Raw genomic sequence first — 25,931 nt, 5'->3', positions numbered from 1 at the left:
TGTGTCTGCGTACTTGCAGTATGTTTCGCCCTTTAAAAAAGGTTGAGTAGAAATCACTTTCTGTTGTAACTGACATTATGCAACAAATACTGTCGACTGAGCTTAACTTGTATTGAACCTGGATCATTCCTTTAAGATGGACAAGCGCATGTGTGACAGAGCACATCTGTTTAGCAGTGCAATCATACTGTGCTTTGGTGTTCAAAAATACCAATAATATCCTCCACTCTCTTATCTCAATGATAATAAACTCTGTGTTTGTGTTCACGTGAACATGTGTTTACTCAAGTGTTAATGATGGACAGTGAACGTGACCCGGTGCTTCCAGACCCTCCACTGACCCTCACCGCCCCAGCATCATTGGCCCAGCATGGAGTACCGTGACTGTGGTTTTACAGAGAGAGGAGCACTGGCAGGGCCACAGGATCCAGCCCCCGCTCATCTGAGGCCAAGGACACTGTTTGAACACCTGCCCATAGCTCTCAGGAGTGGGGAGGACTTGTTGTTCCCTGTAAAAGTATCTCAGTCTATGGGCAGTGCAGACTGGACCGGGCTAGTTTACACTTGCACAAACCATACGCATGTAAACTCGTCCAGTCGAAAGCCTCGCCGCGCACTATCATCTGGACAGATTTTAAACCACGCCACATATTGCGAACAGTGGCTGACGGAATAAATATTAAGTGAATGTTGAAGAAATAGCAATATGTTAAAGCATATGGAAGTTTAAAGAATGTGCATGAAATCAGCCAATCAGCTTCCTCCATCTGTGTGCAGTTGGTGTTTCAATGTAAATGTAAGTTTTCTGCCCTTGATTGTTCATGAATTTTTTAAAAGAACCAGGTTACATGGACAACACTTGACAAACAGTAAGGCAGACCTAAGTAGTATAAATACACAAATGGCTAATGAGGTAACAAGACACAGGTAAACACACACCAGCAGTAAAGGGCAGAGACAAGAAACAACAACAACCAGGAAGCAGGAAGTGAACACACATTACAAAACTTTGGAATAAAATTCGAACAAAAACAATTACCTTCTTTTTGTCCCTCATGGAGCCTTTCCCTCTCACCATGATCTTACATCCTGTCTCTGCTTCCAGCTGTTTGGCTGTGAGCCCCCGTGGGCCCAAGATCCGGCCCACAAAATTAAACTGCAACACACAAACACACACAGCAATCAGTACACATCTCTATCACTGCATCTGTGTCCAGATGGAGAGAGTAAAGACAGCTATACACTTTAATATGCGTTTACATTTTATTTTTCGGAAAATATAAATTTTAGAGGATGTATGAACTTTTAAGTTGTGATCAGCAGAAGAAAGAAAGTCATACAGGTATGGAACCACGTGAGGATGAGTAAATGATTTTCATCCAGAATTGCTCTGAGTAGAATCTGTAAATTGTCATCTCCTAATTCAAATAATTCTGGTATGGTGTAAACACAGCATTAAGCTAGTTGTAAGGATTATACCAGATTTTCTTGTAAAAACGATAAAATTTGTGTCATCTTTTGATTCTAAAAACACAGTTACACTGTGAAGGTACGCATGCCACCATTGGCACACTGAGGGATAATCATTGGCAGACAATAAGAGGATTAAGAGCAAGAGAGATTAATATTATATGCATTTATGTATTTATTTAGTCATGTATTTTATTTTAGAGAAGGCACTTAAATCTGCATGTCAATCACAATCATCCTTCCTCATCGCAGCCTTGCATCATACCGACACACTCTAAAATGATATCATGAGATGTTACCATGCAATCAATGTTTTAAAGGGAGAATCTCTGCAGAAATAGAAGCCCACATCTTGCCACATGCATATATAAAAAATCTAAATTGTCAACCAACAGTAGCATACACAAAACACAAAGGTAGTGACACTCAAAATCGAATTTTTAAAGGAAAGAGCATGAGCTGCACTCTAAGTTATCACTAAATGTAGCTTTTATTTAGTTCAAATAAATAAATAAAAATAACATCCGCTAAGGCTAATTATGCGCATTCTCAAGTAAACAAGCAGGTGATTGGCTCTCTAAACTGTAAGGCAGGAGTTCCAGCATTGTGATGCATCTATCATAAAGGTCATTCGCTGTTGAAACTGGAAGGCGGGGCGATTGTTTAGTGTTACGATTTCTCCCATTCATATGTATATGAGTGGCCCGTCTCATCCTTTTAAGGTCTCTGAACATAATTCAGCACAAATGTAAGAATGAGATTTCCTTGAGCAGGCTGCTTAAGTGTCATCATGAAGCTTATCTGCTGGGGATTTGACAATGTGAAGAGAGCAGCAGCTATTACGCCACAACCTCCTCTGGATCTTCACTGACAAGATAACACAATGGCTGTCAGTCAAAGCCTCTGGCCCGGGCGGTGCCCTATCGTACTGGAAAACTGACAGGTGAATGTATGTGTGAGTTGCTTTTTCAGACAATATCAGACCAACTTTGAGTACATGGGGGTCAGAATGTATTATAGCCATTAGCAGTTCTTTCTCCTCTGGGAAACTCCATTCTAAAAAAGTGGGTATGATGTGTGACAGAGGTTTGTTTTGAAGCTGAAACTCAATGCATGCAGCCTTGTGTTCTATAAAATCCCATTTTACACTGCAAACTACACTGCTCTAATCAATAAGCCTGGGTCTGCTTTATCAATGTGTTTGGTATTTTGACACTACGCTCCTTTCACATGACTGGCTCCATGCATAATCGACTACTGGTAAAGCACAGTCAATGTGAGAGTGTTTGTGCATTTATTAAATTTTTTTGCCACCCTTCAACCCTGTCTAAGTGCTCTTGCGGGTATGAATGAAAAGAAGCAATTAAATTTTACTTGGAGGCAAAAAGCATCAGGGCGTGCATTACATTTGTATGCATGTGCTCGTCCTAACATTACAAGTAAATTTGCGTGTGTGTTTAAATCTGCGTGTTTATAGAAAACTAATATAAAGATGAAATCTAGTTATTGAAATATATATTCTTGTTACATAAAATAGAAATGACAACAAGTTTTGGGTAAGTTACATAAAATAAGTAATCCACTACAAATTACCAATTACTTCTCTAAAATTGTAATCAGATTACATTACTAATTAGTTTATTGAAATTATATCACATTACTAATTACTTTACTTTTGTTGAGTTACTTTTGTAACTCAAGTAATGTACTTGAAAGTAATTATTTTAATTGAAAGCCAGTAATTGTAATAACAAGAATTTAAATTGTAATGTGTTACACTACTTTTTGAATAAAATGTAATTAAACTAAACTATTTCATAATCAGATTTTAGCCAAATTTGCAATCAACCTTAGAGGTTCTAATTTAATTAAACTGCACATACACTACAAGTATATTATGTAAAAAAAAAACATTAAAAAGATCTTAGTTTGCGTGTTGCATTTTCTGATGAAGTGTTGTATGGTGACAATTTGTAGTGCTGTAAGTGAAGAATTGAAAACTAAACTAAAACAAAAAAATGTCCACACATACAAACAAAATAATAACTATTTACAAACAATTAAAACAAACTAAAATACAAAACTTAGTGAATATCAGTAATATTCAAACTACAGGTGCATCAGGAAAGCGGTTAATAAGGGATGATTGTCGCCCATGATTCTATAATTAATAAACTCATTATGATGAACATATGGTACCGTTTACAAGCCAATAATTCAAATTTAAATTACATAGAAAAAGAGCACGTCTAAATCAGAATTTATTTTAGTGAACACAGCCAAGATCACTTAATGCTTATCAATAGTAACATCACCTGAAAAGCTGCCACTTCCATCACATCACATGCATACAAATTTAAATGACATATATAAATAGCACAGTGTGCTGAATGAAAGGCTGATCTTGCACTTTGTCAGTTGTCACATTATGAAGACGCCACCTGGCATTGCCGCAAAGGGCGTCTTCTCTTCCATGCAACACACACAAAGGAACAAATGTCACGATGATGATGAACTTATTAAAAATGTTACCTCCACATCAGATTGAAGGACAACAAAACAAGTCAACGATTGTTCATCACAGCCAAATAGAAATTTGCTAACATTTTAAGGGACAGTTCACCCAAAAATGAAAATTCTGTTATCATTTACTCACTGTCAGGCAGATGTTAGCCACAGTCACAATTCACTTGTGTGGAAAAAAAGAGAGAAAAAAAAAAGGGAAAGGTGACTGAGACTAACTCCTATTGTGTTCCAAAATATAAAGAAAGTCAATCAGGTCTGAAGCAACATGAGGGTGTGAAAATGATGTCAGAATTTTTATTTTTTGGGTGAACTATCCCTTTAATCATCAAGGCTATTTTATGACATTAGGGAGAGTTCATGTGTATAGAAGCATTATTACTAGCAAAACGAGATATGATAAGAAAACAAACTGAACTTACAAGCCATTTCGGATGCAGGTAAGGTCGTGTATGTTCAGAGTCATTGTCGCAATGTGATTGGAAAGAGCTGGTTATTTCAAATCAAAGGCTTTTCATTGGGCTTGCACAGACGAATTTACAAGGTGCCCTTGGAGATTGAGTAATCAGTGCGAGAGACTCCAGAAGGAACGGCTTCACTCTGACACTGGCAGGCACAAATTACACATCGGCGGAGTCCCTGCTGTATTCACACATCTGTCGGGATTACACACACAGCTCTCCGTAGCATATCACGGACGGCCGGGCGACCCCTGCTCTCCGTCTGGATTATGTGATGCTCAGCCTGGTGAGAGCACTTAAAAAAAATACGGACAGAGCAGAAAAATTCAACTTTATTCAGCTGTCAGGGTTCAGAGATGTTTACAACGATCCTCTGATGGGAAAGATCTGTTTCAATGTCCTTCACGTATTGCCATTTGAGATGATCCTTTATGTGAATATATAAAATGTAAAGTTTGAATACTTCTCATGTTTTAAACATTTAATAATAAATATAATGTGTTAAATTGTGGAAAAGCAGCTAAATAAACAGTTGGCAGTTGTCATATGTCCCCTAAATCTGAAGCTACTGTTAAGAACAAGACGAAACAACATTCGCAACATATTTAACAGGCGTCATGTGATTCCCCAATATTTCTAGGTTTTCTATTACCAAAGAAACCCCAATATTTGAATGCAACAGACCATTCACCTGAAAAATAATGTGTGGTGAGACTTGGTTTTATCCATCAGGATTTAATTAGACAGTCAAAAGGTGGGGTTGTTTTGTTGACCAAGGCTTGTTGTCATATGGGGAAGTTGTCACAAGAGCCAAATCTTTCACAAAAGATTTCACAAATTGTTCCTATCTCAGGATGTCACTCCTGATGGCTGCTTGACCACAAGGACACATGAACATCAGTCTGGATCAATGGGAGGCCAAACAAATATAATGCAGTTACAATATGTTATCATTATATTAGATACAGTATTAGATTAGGGAGACCATGGCTAGTTCTTACATGGGGAAGATGTCACAAGGGGTATATCTTAGTAACAAAGAGTTAAAATGAGATAAGAGTCCAAAGTCAAAGGTTACAAAGGTTTTGTATGTTGGTTTCAAACACCTTGTTCAACACAATGTTAAATTAGAATAATTTTTGTAAATGCCATCATCCAATATACATTTTCATAATCATCATATTTTTGTTATAGCTCTTAGGCAAAGAAGCAAACAAAATCAAACCTCACTCGTAGAGGTGTGCAGCGAAGCCATTATCTGTACATATGACAAAATTATCCACATTTATAGTTTCTATTAATAAAATATGCCTTTTCATAATAATAGCCTAATAATAATAATAATCATTATTATTATTATTATTATTATAATACAACAATTATTACAAAAATATTATTTTATAATTTTTTTTCTTACCAGATGAAGCTGAATGTTTAGGCTACATTATCTGTGGAATATGTTGTTACTGTGGTTTCTCCTGGTATTTGAGATATTGATATCCGTATGAAACATATTTTTAATTTGTATGTATAACTACATTATTCTGAAGGCTGGAGGTGTCGAGCTAAATGCGAAATGTCAAGCACACATTTTGCAGGGAATATAAATACAAATTCATATGTTAAAATAAAATCAATATAGCCTTCAAACAGGTGAAAGTCCCGCAAATCTATCAGGAAGATAAGTCACCATTATTTAGTTTCAGATTACTCTACTAATCAATTCATTTAAGTAGTAATCACATTACTAAATACTTTAAGTTACTTTTTAAAACACTTTTCCACTAAACAAGCTTAAAATAATTTCTATATCAGGGACTATATTCGGTTCAAGGAAAGAAAACCGGAAACACGACATTTTTAACATAACGTAACGGAAAACCAGAACAAAGTGATTTTCAATTGTTACGGAGTTAAAACATTATTTTTAAATGCTGGAAAGGGTTATAAACGGTTCATTTTGTTCCGATAATTTTTTTTCACGAAACTTAAGGCCAAAGGGTTCATCACAGTATATTTTTGGAACTGCAGCACTTCATGTTTCCTGAAAAAGTGAAACATGCTTTGATCCATAAGGAAACTGATGCATCATACATTTATTTGCCTAATTATCCATTGTGGATGTCAATTAATAAAGATCTTTTTAACAACTATATATAATTACAACATCTACATGCACAGCTAATCCAGATACAAAGAAAACATTATTAGGAGGTTAAAAGTACATCTCAATTGTTTCAATTGAAGAAAAGTCTTCACTGAATTATTGTTAGATATGATGCACTAATACAGATTTGATGCGGTTGGGTCTTGGACTCAGAAGCAGATCTTAAATAAAATTATATTTAACTGTTAATTATCTGCTTGTTATGATTCCTATGCTGATAAATTCACCACAGAGAAAAAAACATTGCTTTTGATAATTTTGTAAGGCAAGTGGCTTATTTTGGGCTTTTTTTCCAGCCCATGTTGCTTGTTTCTCTTGCAAGATCTGGCAACATAATTGGAATTTCACCCACCTCTAAGCACAGAGTTCTATCATTTTTAAAATAACACCATTAACCGTTCTATCCGTAACCTTTTGGAAAGGAGGCTACGAAACTTTTGAAAAACATTTTGTTTTTAGTCCCTTGTCTATATTTCTTCCTTGTCCATTGTTACACACAAGTCATACACTCAGCAACCCACATTTCTTCTTCTTGACTCGTTACGGGCCATAATACAGGGCCATATGTATTTTATATAAATAATATATTAGAAATAATCATAATCCTATAATGCACTTGAAAGTAATTAAATTGATTGAAAGTCAGTCACTGTAATGCATAACCCTACGTTTTTATCTTAAAAATAATTCGATTACAGTAACTAAATACTTTGTAACTGGATTACACCCAACACTGGTGAGAAAAAACCTTTGTGTTTTTTAAATGATGGATCATAAATATGGCATTGTTTTTATTTAGTACTTCCCCGAAGATGCTATTTGACATAACACATCCTCACATACATTCCACACGACAAAATAGCAACTGAATTTACACAAATGATCCTGTTTAGTTTACATGCCCTTGGTTTCTAATATGGTGTGTTGCTTTCTCAATGATTGTTTGTGTAATAACTGTTCATGAATCCCTGCTTAGTCCTGAGCAGTGAAGACATCCACTTTTCTTAAGAAAAAACCACAACTACAGTCAAATTATTTGGTTTCCCTGCATCTTCTGCACAATTGAGCTCTTCCTAACAGTGGCTATATATGAGGTCCAGAGTTTGACAATACTAATACACAATCACTGCATAAGGTGCAAACAATTATTGATGCTCAAGGCAGCAACATAAGAACCAAGGGGTGCAAACATTTGAACAGTATGATTTGTGTAAAGGAGTACGTTTTGTGTTATGTAGTTTTGAAGGGCAGTACTACATAAAAAAAAAAAAAAAAAAAAAAAAAGGCTTATGCTATTTGTATACATTCTGAAAGTGGTTTGGAAACAAAAGGGTTATGCAAACTTATGCACTTAACAGTATAGGCTATATAGTTTGTGAATATGTATATTTTAGATTTAGTTTAATGATTTCACCCACTGATCTATACATATATAACTGGATAGCTCATGACGTCACAACAGTGAAGCTACTGCGCCGCCATCTTGGTATTCCCTAACATTCTGTACTCCTATGTGTCTCAATGGGAAATCGTCTGTTTTGGTGAGTAATTTGTCCCCATCCAGTCACATTAAAACACATTACTTATATCTGCATACACTGTATCACAATGCAATCTTCCTAAATATGTAATTCATTATTTATTTTAACTTTAATTCCCCCCCGCTTATTCTAAATGTGAGCGTGTTATGTTACTCTTTATTGCAGCAGCATTACGTTCAGCGGCGCACGTGCGCACGTGTTTCAATAGAAACAAGTTTAAGAAACTGAGGTAAGATATCAGTAGACATTTTCAAACATATTTTTTGCAGGTTTTTAAAGTTTTTATTCTGAATACATAAGTATGTTTTGTAGCTTTTGTTTACGTTGAACGTGCATTGTGGTTATTTTCTTAGGATAAATGAATATTAGCTATGCAGCTAACGTTAACTTAGTGTGTTATACTGTTATGCAATGTGGTTATTTTCCTAAGTCAGCTTTTTTGGTCAAGTTGAATATCCAATTGCAGATCAACACCGGTTACATATGATAAATATAATGTGGGCTTTCATTAATTCTCTGTGTGTGATTTGTACTTTTTGCAGTGCAGGCCTGAATACGGTCCAGCTCACGGGCATCATTTATAAAGTGATCAATTGGAATAGACGAGGAGCAGGGCAGGACTGGTAATCTGGACTACCGGACATTTTTCCGGTGGACCGACAAACTTTGGGGCCGATCAGGGTGGACTGGCCATCGGAGAACCGAGCGGGTCGCTGTGTCGGCCGCGATAATCTAAAACGAGCCGCCGCGTTAGCGTAACACTACCCCCCAACAACTTTTTGACAGTTATGTCAAATCCCGGGCCGATTTCTCTTTCCAGTCCAGCCCTGAAAAGGTGCACATGGATATTGTTGAAGTTAAACAAGATAAATTTGCCGTTTGGATTTCAATAAACATCGCACTGAATGCTAGATAAAATTGGAATTGGTTTGCAACAGGAGGAAAAGCTGTATGAGGAGTCAGCCTGGCTTCAATGAAGAGCTGTTTTAACAGAGTAAAAAATATTATACTGTCTGTTTTTATTTGCAATGAAGATACTTTTACAACATGCAGTATAAGTCTCATAAAATTACTGTGTTTCAGATAGTTATAACATTTAATATTAATAGAAAAGTTGACCCAAATATGTAAATTCTGTCATCATGTACTCAACCTCATGTCCTTCCAAATCCATGTGACTCTTTTGCAGAACCCCCAAAAATTTATTTTGTATTCCATATAATGAAAGTAAATGGTGAGCAAAATAGCTTGTTTTGGTCACCAATGGCTTTCATTATATGGACAAAAACATTTTTTTAAATGTCATCTTTTGTGTTCCACAGAAAAAGTCATACAGGTTTGGAAGGACATGAGGTTGAGTAAATAGCTGTGCGTAAGGTCTTAAGTTGGGGTATAAAGTTCAAGGCTTCAGTAACTACTAGTTAGTTTGCAACTAAGTTGGTGCTTAATTTGGTTGCTCCACCTGTTCTTTAAGTCAATTTTTTTATGTACTTGGAAGCTTTTGTTATCGAACAAATAAATATGTATGATTTCCTTGAGTGTGCATATGTCAATAAACCTATTTCTGATTATGATTTAAAATATTAGGGGATTGTTGAAATAATTAAATGCTCACAAGCTGGTATGTACATGTTCCAGAAATGGAATTATCCATTTGCATTCATTAAGTAAAGGTAAATTAATGTGTGTGTAATATATATATACATACATATACACACACACACACACACATACATACACTTTACACTGGGCACTTTAGCCACATCCTTAAGTGAGTGTTGTTTCGCGGTTAAACGCTGCACATGCCGCGATGCCCTCTGTCGGTAGGGAATAGTAAGATGGCCGCCAGAGCACTTCCGGTAGCTTCACCTACTGCTGGCAGTTTAGAATTCTATGAGCTATCCAGTTATATATATAGATCAGTGATTTCACCACATTTTAGCTTTTTTTTTTTTAAATGTACAAATCCCATTTAGCCTATCCTAACCATATGATGTCATATTGCATGTGTAATTATGAAATGACTTCACAACATTGTAAACAATTCAAAATACAACCCCCACATCTGAACATAAGCGCTTGTACTACGTAAGTGCAGTGTAGCGGTCTAAATTTGACATTGTCTGATTTACCACTGTGCTCGTGTGGAAATGAGCATTACAGAAAAATACTCGCTTTCACATTCACGCACTGCACACAGAAATGGCTCCTTTCAACTCATTGTTGAAAACACATTTTTTATTGCTGCATTTCTACTTTTGCTGACTGACAGGATGACAAAGAGAGAACGCCAAGCGTATGATGTCATTGCCATGGTAACCAGATACATGCAAGCAGAAAGACTAGAATGAAAGTATCGTCAAATCAATGTACAACGCTTCAAAATCGTTTCTTTCTCTGCAAATGATACCAAAAACAATAGTGAGAAGGAAAGTTAGCACATCAAATGGAAGAAGAAAAATAAAGCGAGCCTACAAGTTGAAACCAGGACATAATTACAAGGTTTAGAGAATTGTCGGGACACACCTCTTCAACACGAAACATCTGGTGACCCTACTGAAACATAACGATAAAGCAATCCCTCATACAACATTTAATGCATAACCTTATGAATTAAAGACATGTTGTTCCAATTTAAGAACTTCTTAAAGCCTTATTTTGCAGAAGTGCAAATTAAGACTTTAAGACCCATGGAAACACTGTCTAAATTAAAAATAAAAAAATCCTCCCTATTGCTTCCAGAAAGAACAAAAATAAATAAACAATGAACTAAGGATTCTCTATGAGTATCAATATCTTAAAATGTGAAAAAGAATTAACACTTACCAACGTTACTTCAATAAGCAACAAGTTGTACAATAACAACTGGTAACAACTACAATAAGTTGAGGAAACACTTAATATACCAACAATAGCGCTAATTGCTAATTGCTAATTGCTAATTGCTAATTGCTAATTGCTAATTGCTAATTGCTAATTGCTAATTGCTAATTGCTAATTGCTTGGGGAGAGGCGAAAACCAATTCAGCAGCCTGGAGACAAAAGGCCTCCTCAAAGTGAGTTAACTCTCCAGCTTTATCCTCAAGCTCTATGTCCAGCAACCAATCAGAGCAAGGCAGCAATCAAAGGTAACTATTGTTAGCTGGTGTCCATTAACCTTTGCAATGAGAAGAGCGAGTGAGAAGGAAAGAAAAAGAGAGAGAGAGCAAAACACCACAAAACACTGCCACAATACAGACAAAACCCATACACAGTAAGAAGTACAATTATCATACAAATAACAATAATAATTATGCCCTGGGATGTAACAAAAGACAATGATAATCAACATAAATAAGTCTAATAAATGCCCTTGTGTTCCCAAAATAATGCTACCAAATGTGTTCTTATCGAATGTGTTTGTATTGCATTTTGGTAATGCAGTTAACACAAACACAAAATTGTAGGTTCAAGGTGTACGTGTCTCACATTAATTTATGGTTTAATCTCTTTCGTCTTTGTTTATTTAATACAAGGATATATATTAATGAACCTGCACAGTTAAATTCACAATGCGTGTTACCCATGTGGAAATAAAGTGAACAAAACTCACAGCACCTCCCGTCCCGTGATGGAGATAATTTGCAGCATTCTCACAGATGGCATTATTCATGCAAACAGTTTTAATATGCAACTTCGATGCATTGCATAATTTTAAAGTTTTGTTAATAAATTCAGCAGGCTTACACGTCATGAATGTGGGAGCAAACCAAGCGTTTATTGAATTCAAGCAGATGGAGGGCTATATCTGGGGCCTATAAAATCAACAAGCGAAGATAGAAACTAATAATAAAAGTGTTATTGTTAATATGTTTGTTTGTTTGTTTGAACAGTGGTATTCATAACAAGACCATAGTAAGCAAGCACATGGAAACATGGATCTTCTTCACTATCATGGTTAGATGAAACATGATTTCTAAAAAATTAAACTATGGCATTTTTGTAATTATAAACAGTAGACATACTCTAAACACATATAAACACAATAAAATACAAAAACAAAAATGTATTATATTCCCTCACTCCCCTAATGTAGCCTATGATAAATTTAATAGAGCTGAAGTAGTGATATGATAATATGTTTTATGAATCTATTTCTGCCTAAAGTACAGTTAGTGTTATTATAGTAAATTTGAGGGTGATGATGTAAAATTCTTTGCCGAATTCAAATGGTTTCCGCTTCTCGCTCCTTGCTTCTCACCGATTCTCAGAAAGCTCGCGCTGCTCTGTCCATTGAGCCGTATCCACTTACAGAGCTGTACAGGTGCATTAGCAGAGGTTGTGCCTCCACCTGTGTATTTGACACTGCTAAACCAGATCCTTCAGATGTGTCACTAGACTTCAAAATCAGATGAACTGCGGTACAAATGTATACCAACCCGTATATTCCAAGTCTACAGTAGATAAATGTTTTAATGCAAAGAGGAACTTGATGATAGATTTGATTATTATGAGTGATAAACTCCCCCAATTTGTAACCTAACGCCCCCCCTCTCTACTAATTTGCTCTCAGCGTCACCTGGCATCCTTTGAATGCCCCCGTTGAGAACCTCTGTTCTAGAGCAATAGCAACAATGATCACAAGTGAAGTCAGCATTTGCTTCCGAGAGTTTCAATACCCTAGCATCGGCTATATATTATTATTAACAAGCGCCATCAACTATTAGACATTTTTACATCACCTCCAGCGTGTTTGCCTTCCCTTGTGGCTGTAGAGACCTCGGTTTGAATCCCACCTTAAAAACTGAAAGTAATCGCATGCTTAGTAATTAACGTACTAATTTTAATTTAGCTGACGTTTTTATCCAAAGTGAATGAAAGTACACTTATTAAAGGGACAAACTCATTGGAGAAACTTGGAGTTAAGGAATAGTTCACATAAAAATGTAAATAAACAGCTCTCAAATGTTTGGACATTTTTAATTCTTTAAAAAATATAGTTTATTTTTAATTGTCTCAGGTTGTTTGTCTGATTCGCATTAAACTTGGTATCATCTAGAGATGGTACTGACAACATTTATCAAAGGAATTTTGATTAATTTATTTGATACATTTTCCAGCACTGTCCATAATGACTAATTGACCTGCAGCTTGGGTGCACAACATTCAAACTTATCAACATTTGGCACATATAGACAACAGGACACACTGAAGAAACATGCCAAATGTTGATAATTTCCAATGCTAGTTGGCGCTATAACAAAAAAGCTCTAAACTTTTGAATGGTGTGAAACTTATTATTCTAATTTCTTTTAAAGTTGAATCATTCTCTACTTTTCTAAACTGATTGGAGCCTATGACCACCGCTTGCAGCTTTTTTTTCCCTTTATTTTGTGTTAGGAGACAAAGTTGATACATAGCTCCTGAGCTATGAAAGAGCAACAGTCTGAGCAATTCAATTTTCTGTTTTAGATGCAAGTTGACATCACCACAACTGTACTGAAATAATTTGGCATGTGTTTAATTCAAGTAGCAGGTGTCTTGTATATGACACAATGTTTAAGTAATTTGGACGCAGCTACTCGAGTGGACACAAACCCACTACTAGCACACAAACACACACACAGAGTCTCAACAGATGGAAATTAGACAACCGCAAGGGAATCAGTCAATCAATAGCACTCCCAGATCATCAGTACAGGAAGCCTTGATAAAACGTTTGAGATCAAGTGTTGTAGATATGGAGGCACACATGGTTAGACCTCTCTGAAATAATCACAAGTCCCCCCTACATCCCCTCCCCTTGTCCTGCACAATAATGAAAACAAAAGACATCCTGCAGCAGAGAATCAGAGCGCAGTGTTATTAGAAGCTGCACGATAATTAATTTGCCTATTACCAGAGCAGACTCGTTTATCTTCATAAGATAATACCATCACTCGCAGTCTCTGGCAGGCTTGCATTTGCGCCATCTTAAACGGCCCTAATTACGTCCCCGCTGCCTATTTTATTGTAGTTGATGGAAAACACACTTAATCTCCACTGTGCAGATTGAGTAAATAGGCTCCGGCCTTGAACAGCAGATATAAGAGATTCCATTAAAGCCCAATGCTTTTTTATGTGGCTTTTGTTTCTGGAGCACTAAAGAGCTGAGGTAAGCTATACACCGATGAGGCCGATAAGTCAAGCTGTCTTTATCCACCACCTTTTCACACACTTCTAGATTGAGGGGAAATTTGGAGTGGCAAAGGCCCACTGATATGATGTTTAGATTTATGAATAAAATAGAACAGGGGTTTTTACACAGCATTAGACCTGAAATAATCAAGCAGGCTATAATGTTTAAAGTTAAGACTGGTGGTTAAAGATTTTGTCTACTAACTGAAAGCAGAGGAAAATTATGTTACTCATAGGTTTCACTTTAGAAGCTCAGGAAACTTAATGGAGTTCTCAGTATAAGTATTACCTCAAAATAACAGACACATGTGAATGTAATTACATAATTAAAGTCAACATGCAACGTTTGCAACCCATTTTACTTCCACAATATAACATGTATGGTGAGAATTGATTGGATCTTGAAAATTGGGTGTTACATACCAAAATGGAGCCATGTGGTTGCAGGTTGTGTTGTGAGCTAAAACATTTTAGAGGCAGAGCATGTCCCCAAAATCACAACCACCAAAACCAAATCTTCATATCTCTTTATATCTACACCTGCATTAAACAGCCTATAATTGGCTTTTCAGCAAAAATGTGAAGTAAACAATTAACAAGCACAAAATGACTCAACTAAATGTAACAACTAAATGTTGGAGAAGGGAACACCCAAAAATATTAAAAAACAGTTTCGGCCTACAAATATTGCAATGTAATTGTAAAATGTATAAATGTATGACATTTAAAACATGATATAACCTGTGACAAAAATACCTTTGTCCTAAGAGCACATGTAATCCTTTCAGTTAACATATGCCTTCATTAAGTAAGTGACCCTTTCTTTAATATATGCCAATGTGATCCGGAGCATAAAATTCACAAAAAATATTCTAATTTAAGAGGGTTTTGACCAAGGTGTTTGAAACCAACATACAAAACCTCTGCAAGAGAGAAAGAGAAAGAGAGAGAGAGAGAGAGAGAGAGAGAGAGAGAGAGAGAGAGAGAGAGAGAGAGAGAGAGAGAGAGAGAGAGATAGAGAGAGAGAAAAATACCCATTTTCACAATTGGACTTTGGACTCCACATCTTATTGTTACTGAGATATATCCCCTGTGACAACGTCCCCATGTGATAACTAGCCCCGTTCTCCCCTATATAGTCTATCTAAAATAGTGATGACATATTGTAACTACAATGGTGTTTGTCTGGCCTCTCATTGATTCAGACTGATGTTCACATGTTCAAGCGGCAGTGCAGCCTTCAGGAGTTACAGCCGGAGAGGGAGGAACGAGGTGCCCAGCGGCCATAAAGCTCAGGGCTGTGGTTGTGTTGTGAGCACTCATTATGTCCTAATGAACCCTAATTAAACTTCTTTAGCTGTGAGGTGATCCAGAACGCTGCTGCACCTCTCCCCTGTGTGCATGTTATTGTTCATTATCAGAGTAATGAGAAGACTAGCACATTTTAGACTTTCACATGGTGAGGTTAGGAGGTGCTGGAGTCCATAACCTTATTCTGGGAAATGCCCGGCCTTATTGAAACCATCTGTTCAAATCAGAACCTGACCATCCACTTATAACGCAAAGTCTTCATGCATGAGTTATCACCCAAAGACCGCATAGCCATCTATATGTAAGGGAAATTCTTTAGTCAGTTGGTAATTATTGCGAAATAAACCCCAACAAGATGGTGAGGACCTCAATGTAAAGCTGCTTATTACAAGGTTACTTAACAAGTAAACAATTAAACATCAAATATTGATATAAGCTTAAATTATATTCTTATGTGAATAGAAAGAACACAGAGACTCCAGAAACAGCTCAATTCAACCTCCAGATATGATAAGTAGGAAAGATGACACGCAATAACCAGATGAACGGTGAAATATCAATTTATCCCAGGATAAGAGGTCATTATTTAGAAATATCAGACAACTGGATGCCATGATTGTCCAATCAGAATTGAGTATGTCTGAATGTGAATTGAGTATGTCTGAACAAAAACACACTAGCAACATATCCAGAAACCTGATATTTGCTCAATTTTATTGATTTAATTTGCTTCATTTGGTATCGAACTTAATTACTTTCAAAAATATGCTGTCAATTGAAAATAAGTCAACAACTGTATTTTGGATTAGAAGTTTTACTCACAAGCTGTCACAACAAGCAACTTAGCAAATGCTTTTATCCAAAATAACAAAAAATGTAATAATTAATTAATTAATAATACATTTAAGATTTACATTTTAACACTAGGCATTTTCCCTGGGAATCAAACCCATGACCTTGGCATCGCTAGCGCCATGCCCTACCAGCTGAGCTACAGGAACTTGTAGCGAGGACTTGTAGCCAATGAAAAATGTTAGAGCAGAGCATAACCACAAAAATGTATGTTCACAATATTAATTGTTGTTATTTGTAAGATTTGTTATGTTATACACAATTTTAAAATTCCCTAATATTTCCAAGTTTTCCATGACAGTAACAACTCTGTAATAAGTTTGTTAAAAAAAAAAAAACATTAATTGTGAGTGGTGGTGGTGTAGTGGGCTAAAACGCTGAACTGGTAATCAGAAGGTTGCTGGTTCGATCCCCACAGCCACCACCATTGTGTCCTTGAGCAAGGCACTTAACTACAGGTTGCTCTGGGGGGATTGTCCCTGTAATAAGGGCTCTGTAAGTCGCTTTGGATAAAAGCGTCTGCCAAATGCATAAATGTAAACGTTAATTCACACAGTTACAATACTGCAAGATAGGCTCAGATATTCGCTCGCACACACACGTTGGTGTGGCTATCCTTATAAGGACTCTCCATAGACATAATGATTTGTTATACTGTATGAACTATAGATTCTATCCCCTATAGTACCTTGCCCCTAAACCTAACCCTCACAAAAAAAAAACTTTCAAGCAATTTGAATTATGGGAATAAACCACATTTATAGCATAATACCCTTGTAAATACCAGTTTGTAACCTAAAAAAAAGTCCTCGTAAAACACCCAAACCCGCCCACACACACACACACACACACACACACACACACACACACACACACACACACACACACACACACACACACACACACACACAGATGCGCATAGAAGATGAAGTCATACTAATTAACACCATCTGCTGTAGGTACGACTGCCAATATTTAACATCCAGTAGTTTTTCTTTCATTAGACCCTCATTCAGTTCTGAGTTATTGGTCCATCCTATCAGACATATTTAATTAAAACAATGACACCTGGAGAGGGCAAGGGCAGTCAGGCAGATCTGCTGAATGACAGAACAACACCCACACACACACACACACACACACACACACACACATGTTGTGTTTCCATGTTTTATGGGGACTTTCCATAGACATAATGGTTTTTATACTGTACAAACTTTATATTCTATCCCCTAAACCTAACCCTACCCCTAAACCTAACCCTCACAGAAAACTTTCTGCATTTTTACATTTTCAAAAAACATCATTTAGTTTGATTTATAAGCTGTTTTCCTCATGGGGACCGACAAAATGTCCCCACAAGGTCAAAAATTTCGGGTTTTACTATCCTTATGGGGACATTTGGTCCCCACAAAGTGATAAATACACGCTCACACATACACACACACACACACACACACACACACACACACACTGCCCTTTAGATCCATACATATACATGGACAATCTCAAACCTTCTCGCTGTCTGAAAACAACAGTCTTCCTGAAATAGCAGTGTCTTGGAGTGGCAAATTGCTGGTTGGGTAAGGTGAAACTATAATGTATTGTTAAACACCCAGAGGACAGACTTCTATGTATGAGAGGAAAAACAGCAAAAACTGTCATGAATGGACATTCATGGAAAATTGCAGGGGGTATTACCAATAATAGGAAAAGAAAAATCACAAATGAGATCTCTTTGATATCTCAGTTGTTTCTCCTAGACATGATAGACTGTTAAGAATGAAGCAAAAAAAAAAGACACTTTTTTGGTTTTCAGATGTTAGTTGAACATAACTGCAAAAAAAATGGCTAAAAGAAAAGTGAAGTTAGTTCTGAGATATCTAGCATTATCTGGCTTTTAAATGTTGTTATCAAATGCAATTAATTAACATTTTAAGTGGAGCTTAATATACTTTTTGGGGCCACAGTACACACTTGCATTAGGATGCTTGCTTGAAGGATGACAAAAGCCAAGCAAAACGAGCCAAGGAGAAATCAATCTTGCAGCTCATGTTTATAATGATTAATAATCAGTGATAGTTGCTCATCTTGACTGTGGATGAGTATGACCCAGAAAAGCACAACCTGCAAGAAATGATAAATGACAACACACGCTTACTCGCTCACTCACTGCTCCATGCTAGCTCTGTTCGGCACTCAACAATTAAAAGCTTTGTCTCCACAAAGACCCACATTCTTCCTCCACATCTCGGAGTCTTCTCTTTACGGTATAATATCTCCCTTACACACAACAATAATAATGTAAAGTTATTAATGGATTTACCTTCGAATGAAAAGAAACAATCACAGTGAGTGACACATTTCCAGTCATTTGTGATTTGTCAGTAGATAAAGTTTATTCATTTAGTTTTGATTCAGATCAATTTGCGAATAAATCAGTCAGGCCGTTTAGTGATCCAGGTTGACTGATTCTTTAAGAGGAACTTAAAGACTTGAGTAAACGATTTGCTTGCAAAACAGACATCATTACGGCTTCTGAGCAAGCTTTGCTTTACAAGCTCTAACACAGAGCAATATCTAGATTTACACACTTAACCAAATCTTTTTCCAAATTGATTTACAGTGAAATGCATTTGATGTTATCAATGAATAACATAATAACACCATAACTGTATTTCAATGTTGTTTATGGACCTTAATAATTATATATTTAGTTAATGAACTTGAGTAACGATTTACATTATATTCTGTTCATCATACAAAGTGATCGTATGACTTCAGAAGACTAGGTATATGACACATAAGTCACATGGACTACTTTTATGAAACTTTTGGGTGTTGATGATGTGTTAATGGAATGTCCTGGGTTCAGTACAGCTTAGGCTCATTTAAAAGCATTTAGATGTTACTACCAGAAGCATGCCTTTAGGTTAAACTTTTTTTTAGTGTTTCGAACCCATGACCTTGACATAGCTAGCGCCATGCTTTACCAATTAAGCTACACTTAAGTGATTTACCCTGCCAAGACCCTGAGCAGAGTACTTATAGTGCTCTTCCTCCATGACCTGGAATATTCTCTCTAAAATTATCTCCCTCTCTCTCACACACACACACACACACACACACACACACACACACAAAATGAAAGGCAACAATAGTAGTGAGCTGCCCTGCTCTTCTAGGACAACTGTCTTTCTCAGCCTAATAACAGTGTTCAGCAAATCAGAACGGGTGCGTGCTGCCGAGAGAGGGGCAAAACAGCACGATTTTGAAGGAGCAAATTAATTTCTGTGCCGCTGCGTGCCTGTCTGGAAGACAAGTGTGTGTGGGGTGCTCGGGGTGTATGTGAGGCCACTCTCTCTCTTTTATCAGTCAGGGCAGGCCGCTGTTCCTCTGCCCCGATTCCCTGACCTCATCATACCCTCACATTCATCACCGCCGCTCATCCCAGGCTGCTTATCTTTCTCACTCTTTCTTTCACACTCTTCCCTTCATACTTTACCTCATCTATAAATCTGTCATGTCATTCTGCCCCTGACCTGGAAATATCAGCGACAGCCTGCAATGAGATAATTAGAGATTTTTAAGCCCTGCTCGGGAGGTGAATTCGTGTGGATTCTTGTATAAACATTGGGTCTCATTTAAGTTACGAAGAATTTTTGTTTAAATTGTTTGTTAAATCATTCTTATGTCAATTTTCACTTTTGGTGGGCTTAAATGTTTTGTTTTTCTTATATTATTTTATTTTATATCACAATATTTAATATATATCACAATATTTATAAATTTGCTCTGAAAGGCTTTAGAGGAATAGTTCACCCAAAAAATTATGTTTTCATCATATACTCACCCTCAAAGCGCGGTCACATTTACCTTTCCAATGCAAAATTCCACTGGTGAAGAAGGCATGGGCGGGCCGTGTGTGAAATCAGTAAAAAATGAATACCCAATAAGCCTCTTTTTAATTGCTGCTCTTTATAATCTTTGAGAGTGAAGTAAAAAGATATGCTTCTCCATTGTGAATATTCCGTGAAGCTGAGTACAATCTGTGCAGCAAAATTGCCTGTCAAAGTAGTTTAGTCCACGTGAAATTTATCACCACCGGAAGTCCATCTTGCGAATTCACAATTGTGCATATTTCCATTGAAATAACTGTATTTCGCCCACAGAACTTCACCAAGCAAAGGTATATGTGACCAGCCTTTATGCCATCTTACACTCGTATGACTTTTACCTTCTGCTGAACACAAAGATATTTTGATGGAGATATTTGATTAGGTCCAACACTTTTGAATTATTTTTGTATATAAACATGCACTAGACAGACATCTTTGATCATTGTCATTTATTTCACGCCACATTAAAAAAACGCAGTGTCAACACTGAAAAGGAGGCCGCATTATGAGCGCCTGTTCAGAGTGCACAAAAGACAGAGTACCGAGATCCGAGTATGTGCCGCTCATCAGCCAGCACGTGACTCTGATGGGTAGCCAGCAGGGGCACTGAGCACTGGAGAGCATGTCAGGCACTTTACACTGCTCACTATCTAACTCCCTAGTTTACTGCTTTGGACTATGTATGTGTGTTTTTTTTTTTTGGCTCATGTTAGTGTGGACTGCTTGTGAACTAGTCATAATATTATTCAAGCTTTGCAAAGGAACTGTTATTGAAGGATGGGGCAGTTAAAAACACTTGGATGAGATCACAAGTAAACAGTTCCAGTCATGAATATTTCAAATGTCAAGACTGTTTGATAGTTTATGGTGCTGAATGTTAACAGTTGTGCTTGAGATGAACAGTTAAGTGTTGCAAAGTGTTGGATGTGCATTATATGTAAACCCTGAAATTTTGTTTTATAATGTTGTGGGCTTGTTCATTCTCTTGTTCATTCAACTTATTGAGTTTCAAATATGGCTGTATTTGAAGAGCTCTATGATGCTAGGCAATCATATCAGTGGGCATTTACATTGAAGTTTTAAGGAAACGCTTAGGCCAAAACTGATTGTTTCAGACAGATGGCCAGAGACAGGGATGAATATGATCATATATTAGTAAATTATGACTTTTAATGAAAAAAACCTCAGAGAAGATAATACAATTATAAGAGCATTTCATGACCCCTGTAATGAACACATTGAAGAATGTATTAATCAGAATATTAATTCAATTGGTTGAGCATGACACTAGCTACACTAGGTCATAAGTTTGATTCCCAGGAAATGCACATATTAATGAGAATGTATAGCTTGATTGTGATGAGTAGGAGGGCGTGGCCGGGGCGTGAGGATGGAAGCCTGGTGCTGAGTTACACCAATCAGTGTGAGAGAGATCAAGAGAGAAAGAGAGAGGTGCACACATAGCTGTGTGCATTTATGTTTGGCTATGCTAAAAAGCACTTTTATGTTGTGTTTAATTAAAAGTATTTTTGGTTGTTAACCCAGTTCCGGCTTCCTCCTTTATGATGAGCAAGAGAACTGTCTTCCACATTGAAAAAAAAAATGATAAAAAAATGAACAATATTTAGATGCAATATTTATATGCACCAACATAACAATACAATTTTTTCTAAAGTGATGATACAAACAAAGCGTTGAATCAGAGTTTTCAATTGATTCATTGAGGGATAGTTTGAACGAATTCACGAAAATGGACCAACTCTAATGCCAGTTTTTGCTAAGTTTAATTTAGAGATTTAAGTCAAGGAAGGATTGTGAAACTAGTCTAACGCAAACTAAGTGGCCAAAAAAAAAGTGCTTTACAATCATTGCAATATTCATAACGGGGCTTGATTTTACATAACCATCAAAATCATTGTGAATATATTTGAAATATTTGATACGGTATATCAGACAGTTCTAAATGTTGCATAAATGTGTCAAATTTACATGAGAATTACACAGAAATTCACTATGCTTGCAAAGGTCTACCTACAACCCAATTCCAAAAAAGTTGTGACAGTATGAAAAATGCTAATAAAATAGTTGTGATTTGTAAATTATATTCCCCTTTACTATATTGGAAGCACTACAATTAGACATTATATGATGTTTTACCATGTGAATTTCATTATTATTTTTTATATTGTTTTTATGTGCAGTAATTTCAAATCAGATGATTGCAACACTCTCCAAAAAAATTGGCACAGTCGAGTGTTTACCACTGTGAAACATCACCATTTCTTTTACTAACATTTATTAAGCAATTAGGCACTGAAGACACTGAAGTTTGTTAAGTTCAAAAAGTGGAATTTTTCCCATTTCATCCATTATGCAGGTCATCAGCTGCACAATTGTACGGGGTCTTCATTGCCTTATTGTGCGCTTCATAATGCACCACACATTCTCAATTGGAGCTGTCCTGCTGATAATGCCAGGACGTCCCTGGAAAAGACGGTGCTGGATGGCATACGCTACACCACATTTTTTACATATCTGTCTGCATTAATGGTGCCCTCACAGATGTGCGAGTTACCCATGCCATTGGCACTGACACACCTCTGGCCCATACAGACACTGGCTTTTGGACTTGATGCTAATAACAGCTTGGATGGTCCTTTTCCTCTTTGGCCTGGATGACTGTGTATTTCAAAAACTATTTGAAATGTAAACTCATCTGACCAAAAAAACATGGTTCCATTGTTCTACTTTGCATCGAAGATGAGCCCAGAGAAGTCGGCCAAATGGACAGTGTTGATGTTGGGCTTCTGCTTTGCATAGTAAAATCTAAACGTGCATCTGTGGATGCAGCAGTGAATGGTGTTGACTAACAAAAGTTAGCTAAAGTAATCCCAAACCCATGTTGATGATATCTATTACAGATGAATGATGTTTTTTTAAGACAGTGACGTCTGAGGGATCAGAGATCACGTGCATTCAGAAGTGGTTTTCGTCTTGCCCTTTACACACCGAGATTTGACCAGATTCCTTGAATCTTTTAACCATATTGTGCACTATAGAGGGTGCGCATGCAACCACTTGACTTGAAATGCCCAAAATCCTTCCAATTTGCCTTTGGGGAAACATTGTTCTTAAAGTGCTGGATTATTTGCTGAAGCATCTGTTTGCAAATTGTCAAGTCTCGAATGATCCTTGCTCTTGAAGGACTAGGATGTTTTGGAGGCTCCTTATATGCTATGACACAATTGCCTCACCTGTTTCACATTGCCCTTGTCTCAGCTTTTTGGAGCAAGTTGCAATCATCTGATTTGAAATTACTGTACATAAAAAAAAAGACAATGAAATTCACAAGGTAAAACATCATATAATGTGTAGTTGTAGTTTTTTCAATATAGCACAGGGTGAATATTATTTACAAATCACTACTTTTTGTTTTCATTGGTATTTTTCATACTGTCCCAACTTTTTCAGAATTGGGGTTTTATATGTAAGATCACACATACAGGCACACATAAACACATAGACAAACATGTACACAAACACAGAAACATTGCAACCCTCTATCAATCATGTGAAGGTAGTAATTGTTATCTCTGTGAAGTTGTCTCTTGAAGAGAAGCTGTGATGTTTAATGACAAATAGTTTATGGTTAATGGCTGTCCAGAGGGGGTCGCGTGCAATTATCATGATTTCCCCCCTCCACCAGATGTCTGCTGGGAGAGATCGAGGTGGTTTTAACATCAATACAGGAAATAGAGAGATTACAGGCTCGCCAGAGATACTCTTACAGCAAGACTTAAAGGTAAAAATGTGTAATTTCTGCACCACTAGCATCACCAAACGGAACATCAAAAATAATAACTGCTGACATACAGGTGTCCTGAACACTCTACCACCATTTGCCATTGGTCGATAAACAGATAGCCCCACCTCAAATTCACACCAGTCATGTTGCTATGACAAAAGCTTAACCAGAACAATTTTTTAAAGTGCCACAGAACCACAGTGTTTACACTTTTCCAGGGGATCAACCTCTGACAGGAATACTTAAAGGTTCACTCAGTATTTTTTTCCTCATTAAAAAAGGAATTTTGGAACAAATGTATGCAATCATGACCACTCATGTGAGATGAAGAGTTCAGACGTATATTTATCCTCATAAAGCTCTTTTATTTTACATGGGGCAGGGGCGGCTCATGGGTGCAGTCATGCTAGCATCACATGACCAGCTGAATACTATTTGCTTAATCTCAGTAACCACCCTGTAATTGGACATTTTCTTTCATGATTTAAATCAATCCTGGCTTACTGTGCATAGTGAATTTATACAATGGCATTGATAACTGAAAACTACTGTGCTTGAATGATCAGCATCCAGGCCACTAGGTGTCAGTTTAAGCTAATGTAACCCACTTCAACATACATAAAAACAATACTGAGTGAGGCTTTAACATTGTGTCTTAGTTGCATATCAAGTAGGGATAGGAGAAAACCATTTAAAATATCCCTGCAAATTCACTTGACAAGAGCACCGATCTATAAATGATTTTATCTACTACACTGGATCTGATTTACAATCGCATTATCTAGGTCCGTTAGATCGATTTTGAAAAACCAGACTGGTACGATTTCTGTCGGACTAGCACATTTACATGAAATTTTCAAAATATTTTTTTTTGTGGTAATCAACATTATTCCACAAATGCTGTCGATTGAGTTTAAATGTGAAGTGTGTAATTTCTGCGCTCCTAGTGTTAGCAGACGGAATTACAAAAATAAATTGTGTTTTCAAACAATCTTTGCACACATCCCTTAGACTCATCACAGCCTTTCGCACACAAGACGTTTTATTGCTTTAATCCGTCTGAAATCGAACTTTTAAAATGCATGTAAACGCACTCAATATGTCACCCACATTAACATGCAAAATCTTTCAGACACTGAAATTACATTAAAAAAAAGAATACAATTATAAAGGAATGTATTTTTAACCTTCTAACAACTCTAATATTCAAAAGATAGTTTCACTTTCATGTTCATTATGAATGAAATACAAACAACATCTCTTTTAAAGAGAAACTAAGGCACTGACTTCATAGTTTTACACTTGTGCTCATCCTCTAATGACTCGAGAGACTTCAGAAGACATGACAACGTTTCCAGTAAGTGAACATAGTGAGCAACGATGCTCTGGGATTTTTATGGTGCATTCTGGAAATATTTTAGGGAGCGAACGTTTCAGTGCACTGCAACATTTCTGCAATTAAGACAGCCCTAGAAATGGCTGACACCCTGATCAGTGCTTTGACTACTGAACAAGGATGCTGATTAAGACAGACATAATCATTGAATTAATTGTTTGTTTGTTTTTTTACATTTAAAGTAGGTTACTTTACACTTTTATTACACCCTCTCTAACACAGACAAGCACACACACACTCTACGTGGATCTGGAGGACTCCATTTACACTGAGGGCTATTTGAGAACATCTCATTTTATCACTCATCCTCTCCACCTCCTAATGAACCCCAACTCACTAATTATTATCCT

The 25,931-nt window shown here is 36.7% G+C and overlaps 1 protein-coding gene and 1 long non-coding RNA gene across 5 annotated transcripts in view; one reads left to right on the top strand and one right to left on the bottom strand.

The window, feature by feature from the left end:
- The window catches only part of LOC127660706 (protein quaking-like), a 130,755-nt gene that overhangs the window by 59,823 nt on the left and 45,001 nt on the right, over nt 1-25,931 (bottom strand). For all 4 annotated transcript variants that reach the window (XM_052151081.1, XM_052151084.1, XM_052151082.1 and 1 more), the window contains exon 3: nt 1,040-1,156. In XM_052151081.1, coding sequence (XP_052007041.1) covers nt 1,040-1,156 — 117 coding nt within the window. The remainder of the gene's footprint in view (nt 1-1,039; nt 1,157-25,931) is intronic.
- LOC127660710 (uncharacterized) lies at nt 8,058-8,848 on the top strand. The gene is made up of 3 exons (XR_007972671.1): nt 8,058-8,162; nt 8,328-8,391; nt 8,705-8,848. It is a non-coding gene; the product is annotated as an uncharacterized LOC127660710 (long non-coding RNA).

The sequence above is a fragment of the Xyrauchen texanus genome, chromosome 20 (genome assembly GCF_025860055.1).
Source record: "Xyrauchen texanus isolate HMW12.3.18 chromosome 20, RBS_HiC_50CHRs, whole genome shotgun sequence".
Classification (NCBI taxonomy): domain Eukaryota; kingdom Metazoa; phylum Chordata; class Actinopteri; order Cypriniformes; family Catostomidae; genus Xyrauchen; species Xyrauchen texanus.
The sequence above is the reverse complement of the archived record's forward strand: the minus strand, read 5'-3'. Positions and strand labels throughout refer to the sequence as shown.